The sequence below is a fragment of the Limulus polyphemus genome, unplaced genomic scaffold (assembly GCF_000517525.1).
Source record: "Limulus polyphemus unplaced genomic scaffold, Limulus_polyphemus-2.1.2 Scaffold2725, whole genome shotgun sequence".
Taxonomy (NCBI): Eukaryota; Metazoa; Arthropoda; class Merostomata; order Xiphosura; family Limulidae; genus Limulus; species Limulus polyphemus.
Genome location: NW_013668335.1, coordinates 159,999 through 168,477, shown reverse-complemented (window position 1 = coordinate 168,477; position 8,479 = coordinate 159,999). Strand labels below are relative to the sequence as shown.

Below are 8,479 nucleotides of genomic sequence, written 5' to 3'. Positions count from 1 at the left end.
TAGTGTTTATTATTTAGTATCTAGTGTTTAGTATCTAGTGTTTATTATTTAGTATCTAGTGTTTATTATTTAGTATCTAGTGTTTAGTATCTAGTGTTTATTATTTAGTATCTAGTCTTTATTATTTTCTTAGATTCAAAAGAGGAAGAGTCTCGTAATATTAATCTCAAAGCTAAGAAACCAAGAAAGGCCCGGACAGCTTTCAGCGATCACCAGCTTCAGGTAACTTGATTTGTTATTTAATTATTATCGTTGATCAACGTTACAAAAGGTTTTTAAGTTTTGTTAGTTTAATATTAAATGTCATAGTCGTTACAAGTTTATTAAGAAGTTCAATTAAATTTCCATAGAATAAAATTATAACTCAGTAACATGTTAGGGCCAAAAACACTGCCAGTAGCGAGGATACCCAAATAATGATATAAGCGAAAGAGAATGATTGGTCATGGAAGTGGATAAAATATATTAAGGAATAAATTATACATCTAAATGAAAATTATACTAGTATTATATTGTGCGATATTTCGGGCAGGCAATAAAGACCGTGTTACAATGGAATTAGACTCTGAAATAATCGTTAAAAGGTAAGCAAATATAAAGCTTCTACTTACCCACATTCAATGTGAAGCACGGTGACAAAAATACTGATAAAAACATTGTTGAACTTATTACGTAAGTATTATTGAAATTAGCAAGAATATGGAGAAGAAGTAATTTTAAAAACTAAAATTTGACTCAGAAATGTAAACACATGGAAATAATAAACATAACTTTGCAAAATAATGAAATAATAGCCTAATAAAATAAAATAACTGTCGAGTAAAATAATTATGGGAAGAACATACGTAAGGTTGAAAATGGAGATTTAACAAGGAGTAACAGATAAGGTAAAGAGTTGAGGGAATGAAATTAAAGAGATTGTTGACGGAGTTTTATAAATATTTGATAGTAAATCTTTCGCTAATACTATAAGGGGATTTGATGTTTAGTTGGCAGATAAGACGGTGTTCAAGGTTTTCTCGTGTTAATTTGTTAAGTGGTGCATTTTTCATGACCGAAACTACAATGTCGGAAGAGCCGTTGTTGTCAGGAGAATTAAAGTTTCAAGGAACTGGGAAGTCAGTGGAGTTAAGTGTTCAAGAAAATGATCATCCATAGTGCGGGATGTTTCTCCAACATATAGTTTGTGACACCTGCTACATTGGACTTGGGCCAGTTATTGTGTTATTGTTTGAAATGTATGGACAGGTATAACAAATTTCTATGGTATAACTGGGGGATTGTTGTTCTGTAGCTCCGAGTACATCAAGTGGTCTTTGAGGTTGTTTTGTAGGGTCAGTCAATATTAGTTTTAAATTATTTTTCTATGATATTTGCTGCTAACTTGTTGAGGGGACGGTATATTGAAAGCAAGGGGGTTCTATCATGGTAACGTTTATCCTTTGGTTAGGTGGCGTTGGCATTGGATACAGTATGTATATGGTTATGGACTTTTTTGATGATATCGGCCTGGTAATTGGGTTGTAGGAAAAATCCTGCCATCTCAGTGGTTTTGGAGAGAAGGTATTGATCCTCAGAACATAAGCGTCTCAATCACGTGAACTGCTCTTTAGGAATTGCAGCCTTGGTTTCATAGGGATGGAAAGAGCAATAGTCTAGATAAGCGTGACTATCTGTGCCTGTGTAGTGTATGGTTGTTTTAAGAGAGTAATATGTAGATGTATCGAACCTAAATATTAGTTAGTTGGTGAACTTTTATACTTGGTACATCTAACAACACTTAAAATATAGTCAAAGAAGTCGTGGAAAATATCATCAAATGTGGCGTTCCTTGGTGTAGCCAACAAATATATTAGCGAGAGAAGGACCCATGTTTCTACCCATGGAAATATCGGTAAGTTGTTGATACGCGTGTTATTAAAACCTTTGTATTTCATTACCGTTATACGATTCTTTCTGAGCATAATTCCATTGTAACAAGGTCTTTACTGCCTGACGAAGGTCGTCTGCTCGAAACGTCGCAGAAAATAAAACTAGATAAGGTTTTCATTTATACATGTCAATTTATTCTTTATTATCTTTTATCCAAGTTTTTCTTCTACACGTCGTTAAAGAACTGGTCACAGACGCTTTCTGTAGTATGTCTGTTACTCATCATCAAGACTATTTATCATTAATTGTCATTCCAAAAACTTCTACTAGAGGACCTTCTAAATATTATACAATAATAATCACTATTCTTAATAAAAAATCAGAACAATATCACTAATGCCTTATGTTTCGGCTGTTAGATAAATTCATCAAATTAATATCAAACTGAAGCAATACTCGTGATGTTGTTAAATTGTATATTAATCTGTTGGACCTAAGTAATAATCCACACTCGAGATGTTATTACTGTTGGCTAAGTGACAAAATACTTTTGGAACTTTATTATACCTTTCCTAAATTACTGATAGCTTGGGTAGTTATTGTCATTTTAGTAAATTACTGGTAGCTTGTGTATATATTGTCACTTTACTAGATTACTGATAGGCGAGGTAGTTATTGTCACTTTAGTAAATTACTGGTAACTTGTGTAGTTATTGTCACTTTAGTAAATTACTGGTAGCTTGTGTAGTTATTGTCACTTTAGTAAATTACTGGTAGCTTGAGTAGTTATTGTTACTTTAGTAAATTACTGATAGCTTGGGTAGTTATTGTCATTTTATTAAATTACTGATAGCTTGGGTAGTTATTGTCACTTCAGTAAATTACTGGTAGCTTGGATAGTTACTGTCACTTCAGTAAATTACTGGTAGCTTGGGTAGTTATTGTCAGTTTATTAAATTACTGGTAGCTTGGGTAGTTATTGTCACTTTATTAAGTTACTGGTAGATTGAGTAATTATTGTCAGTTTATTAAGTTACTGGTAGATTGAGTAATTATTGTCACTTTATTAAGTTACTGGTAGATTGAGTAATTATTGTCACTTTATTAAATTACTGGTAGCTTGGGTAGATATTGTCACTTTAGTAAATTACTGGAAGCTTAAGTAGTTATTGTCATTTTATTAAATTACTGGAAGCTTAAGTAGTTACTGTCATTTTATTAAATTACTGGCAGCTTGTGTAATTATTGTCTCTTTATTAAATTACTGATAGCTTGGGGAATTATTGTCCCTTCATTAATTACTGGTAACTTGGGGAATTATTGTCCCTTCATTAATTACTGGTAGCTTGGGGAATTATTGTCCCTTCATTAATTACTGGTAGCTGGGTAGTTATTGTTATTTTATTAAATTACTGGTAGCTTGAGAAGTTGTTGTCACTTTAGTAAAATACTGGCAGCTTGAGTAGTTATTGTTACCTTTGTAAATTACTGATAGCTTGTGTAGATATTGTCACTTTAGCAAATTGCTGGGAGCTTGTGTAATTATTGTCACTTTAGTAAATTACTGGTAGCTTGGGTAGTTATTGTCACTTTATTAAATTACTGGTAGCTTGGGTAGTTATTGTCACTTTATTAAGTTACTAGTGGATTGGGTAATTATTGTCATTTTAGTAAATTACTAATAGCTTGGGTAGTTCTTCTCACTTTATTAAATTACTGGTAGCTTGTGTATTTTCCCTTTAATAAGTTATTGGTAGATTGAGTAATTATTGTCACTTTATTAAATTACAGATAGCTTGGGTAGTTATTGTCACTTTATTAAATTACTGGTAGCTTGTGTTGATATTGTCACTTTAGCAAATTACTGGTAGCTTGGGTAGTTATTGTCACTTTATTAAGTTACTGGTGGATTGGGTAATTATTGTCACTTTATTAAATTACTGGTAGCTTGGGTAGGTATTGTCACTTTAGTAAATTACTATTAGCTGGGGTAGTTACTGTCATTTTAGTAAATTACTGATAGCTTGGGTAGGTATTGCCACTTTAGTAAATTACTGGTAGCTTGAGTAGTTATTTTCAATTTATTAAATTACTGGCAGCTTGTGTAGTTATTGTCACCTTATTAAATTACTGATAGCTTGGGTAGGTATTGCCACTTTATTAAATTACTGATAGCTTGTGTTGTTATTGTCACTTTATTAAATTACTGATAGCTTGGGGAATTATTGTCCCTTTATTAAATTACTGATAGCTTGGGGAATTATTGTCCCTTCATTAAATTACTGGTAGCTTGGGGAATTATTGTCCCTTCATTAAATTACTGGTAGCTTGGGGAATTATTGTCCCTTCATTAAATTACTGGTAGCTTGGGTAGTTATTGTTACTTTAGTATATTGCTAGTTATTGTTATTTTAGTAAATTACTGGTAGCTTGAGTAGTTATTGTTACTTTAGTAAATTACTAATAGCTTGGGGAATTATTGTCCCTTTATTAAATTACTGATAACTTGGGGAATTATTGTCCCTTCATTAAATTACTGGTAGCTTTGGTAATTATTGTTACTTTAGTAAATTAGTGGTAGCTAAGTGATAACCCACACTCGAAATGTTGTCCTAACTTTCCAAAATAACTGTTAACTAGAATGTTATTATAACTTACCTAAGTAATTTGTAACTAGGTGATAGTTCATACTCAAGGTATTATTATAATTATAGTAAATTATCAGTATATAGGTGATAATCCACACTTTTAATGTTATTATAACTTTACTAAATTACTGGTAATTATCTGACACTCTACATTTAGAATGCAGTTATAACTTTAGTAAATTACTGGTAACTGGGTCATAACCCGGACTTGGAATGTTGTTATAGAATTCGTTTTAAATACATGAAATAGAAATTTAAACCTTTAATATTATATCAATTGAATGTAACCGTCCGGCTTATAAGCTGTTTTTATGTATTTATGCTCTAGACATTGGAAAAAAGTTTTGAAAGACAAAAGTACCTCAGTGTCCAGGATCGAATGGAACTTGCCGCTAAACTTAATCTAACAGACACCCAAGTGAAGACGTGGTACCAAAACAGAAGGTAAGGATCAAATTGTTTGTATCACAAATTGTAGCTAAACGTAACCCACCAAACACACAGGTGGCACGAAAACAGAAAAGTAAGTTGAGATTATTTGAAGGGATGCATAAAAAAGTATTTGTTCGTAGAACACTTCTTCCTTCTAATATTATTCTGTCAAATAGCGCCAAAAGATATTGATATGATTTTAAGGGTAAAAAAGAAGGATCAGCCATCTCAAGATTAACTTTTAGTAACAATTTGAACTAAGATACCAATCTTCTAACACAAAGTAATTAAACAATTTGTCTAATACAGAGAAATAATAAAGAGAAAATTGGTAGAAATTTAAGGAATCTGTAACGAAATTAAAATGAAGTTTTATGGTCTACCATAATCCACAAGAGACTATCTAGTAAGAAGAATTGTTAGAAGTCAAGATACTCTGCCTTAAAATATGTAACATAGCTTTAATCACATGATTGTAGAGATACATTTTTACATTTCAACAAAAGCATTGAATCAACCAGTTTTTGCAAAGAGAATAACCAGTAAACTTAAAATGTTTTCAAGACAGCTGGTGAACCAGTGACTATCACTTACTAATCTAGCCAAAAGTGACAATCACTTACCAACCTAACCACGGGTGAATATCACTCAGAGTGAAACAAGACACCTTACCAATCCAAAAGATAAACCAGTGAATGTTATTCAGAAGGCAAGACACCTTACTAGTACATTCACAGTTAAAGCAGTAGGTATCATTACCATTATAAACCCAGCTGCCGTTTAACAACTACATATCTTCAAAACGATAAATACTCATAATGTAAGGGGGTGGCATGGGCTTTTTCAACGTGTAATGTTTCTTTTTATTATACATATCTTTCGTTTTCAGAACTGAAGATTTCGGCTGGTTTGATAATTATAGGTATTTCGCAGTGAATAAGATTCAAAAATATGGTATGAATTCTTAAAGTATTAATTCGTTGTGATAACCTAACAACCGTAGCGACACTCAACAGAGGTAAAACAAACTAAAGAATACGTATAGAAGGGTATAAATGTGGCATTTAAAAACCAGGAAATTAAATTATAGGGAAATTGACAAGCTTTACGACCAAATCTTAATTCAGCTAGTCTTTCTCTGTCTTCGAACTAACATAACATTTAAGATCAAATCTTAGTTCAACTAGCCTGGGCTTTCGAACATTATCTACACTTTATGCTGTGAACGTAGTGTAAAGGTGGCAGAGATTTCCGCTATCTAGACGGCGGATTCTGCTGACTGGTTCCCCTCTTCCTGGTTATGGCTAAGCTTTGTGGCGTTTGACCTGTTCCTTTTGCCTACGTGTTGCACAAGGTGCCATTGAAGTTGAAAATACCAAATACTTAATAATGAATGCAAAACTGACACTTTTATTACACCTGCAGATCTCATGAAAGTTCTGTAATTCTTTTATGACACACTTCAGTACAGTCATATATGTATGTATATTTGAGAGAATACAAACAGAAGAAAAACCTGCCATTTTCATTTTAGTCTCTAACTAATTTTTATTATAATGTTAACTGAATTAATGTTACTGTGACAGTTCTAGTATTGTTGTTAGCTAATCCTTCCAAAACGACAGTTCCAATATTGTTGTTAGGATAATACACTTTATGTTCGCGTTTTATGCTGTACAAAAGATTGGAACAATACACTTGAAATGCTGTTCGTATTTTATACTGTCTAGAAGATTAGCATAATACACTTTATGTTCGTGTTTTATACTTTACAGAAGGTTAGAATAATACAGTTGCTGATGTTCGTGATTTATGTTGTAGAAAAGTTTAGGATAATACAGTTGATTATATTCGTGCTTTATACTGTACAGAAGATTAGGATAATACAGTTGGTAATGTTTGTGTTTCACGCTGTACTGAAGATTAGGATAATACAGTTGGTGATGTTTGTGTTTCATGCTGTACAGAAGATCAGGATAATACAGTTGATGATATTTGTGTTTTATACTGTACAGAATATTAGGATAATACACTTTATGTTCGCGTTTTATGCTGTCATAAAACACGAACATAAAGTGTATTATCCCAATCTTCTGTACAGCATAAAACGCGAACATAAAGTGTATTATCCTAATATTCTGTACAGTATAAAACACGAGCATCATCAACTGTATTATCCTGATCTTTTGTACAGCATAAAACACGAACATAAAGTGTATTATCCCAATCTTCTGTACAGTATAAAGCACGAGCATCATCAACTGTATTATCCTGATCTTTTGTACAGTATAAAACACAAATATCATCAACTGTATTATCCTAATCTTCTCTACAGTATAAAACACGAACATAAAGTGTATTATCCCAATCTTCTGTACAGTATAAAGCACGAGCATCATCAACTGTGTTATCCTGATCTTCTGTTTGCACAGAAATTAGGATAATACAGTTGATGATTTTCGTGCTATTTTTATATACAACGGTATATGTAGCATCTAGTTAAGGAAACATGAAAACTCCAACACAGAATCATATAAAACGTATAAAGAGAAACATATCAACTCCAACACAACAGCAAATAAATTGTAACTAGAAACTCACCAAAAAATAAACATCACATGACAAGGTACGTTGTTGAAAATACTGGTACGAAATGATAAAGTTAGTGAATAAGCTACCTGTCTTGGTAGAAGTCCCTCTCTCTGATTTTTTTTTGTTTTTTTTTCAAATAAGAGAAAACTCTAACAAATTGACAAACCATTTCATTCACAAATAAGAAATGTTTTCGCTAATCACTTCTCAAGCAACGTAGATTTAAATTTATTGCCAACCGTAAAAAACGTAAGACATTTACTTTTTCAGTAGATTCACAACCACAAGTAACAAACACGAACTCGCATGGTTTTCTGGGAAATTACCGCAACAAATCAGATGTCGTCACCATGTCGGCCTTGGTTACCTGAAGTCACGCATCTTATTCTGTGCTACCAACATGATGTGTAGTTATTTTCTTATTACAAATTAAAAACGGGCAACTTTATATCCTCGAGGCAGCATCCGACCCCCGTGAAGAGACAATTATTTGATGAAGAAAGAATTGCGCGGCTCTTTTTCTCATACAGATCTGTATAGGAGGTTTTAATAGACGTAATTCGAAAAGACATTGTCAGAAACTTAGACTGGTTCCGTGAGAAGAAAAACTCGGGCGTCTTTGAAATAGAGAAAGTTTGTACAGTAAAGTTGAAAACTACTTTTCAGGAAAAAAAACAGGAAGAACATCTAAGCTCCGTTTACAGTAAACACAAAGATGCGGAATGTCTATTAGGCAGAAATACTAAAATCGTAAAATCTAATAAAAATACAATAAGTTTCAAATGAGCCGTTCAACGTTAAACTGGTACACAATTTAAAACATTTTATTTAGGCCTATCTTTGGCGACTCTACATGTTTCGACGTTACAACGTCATCCACAACTTTTTGAAGGCCATACATAGGCCTAAATAAAATGTTTTTAATTGAGTACCAG

General features: G+C 32.5%; 1 protein-coding gene across 1 annotated transcript in view; it reads left to right on the top strand.

The window, feature by feature from the left end:
- Positions 1–133: 133 nt before the first annotated feature.
- LOC106467744 (barH-like 1 homeobox protein) overlaps positions 134–8,479 on the top strand; it is a gene marked incomplete at its 5' end in the record, with an annotated part of 12,228 nt that continues 3,882 nt past the window's right edge. Inside the window, 2 exons of the mRNA XM_013928121.2 lie at positions 134–222; positions 4,849–4,964. Coding sequence (XP_013783575.1) covers positions 134–222; positions 4,849–4,964 — 205 coding nt within the window. The remainder of the gene's footprint in view (positions 223–4,848; positions 4,965–8,479) is intronic.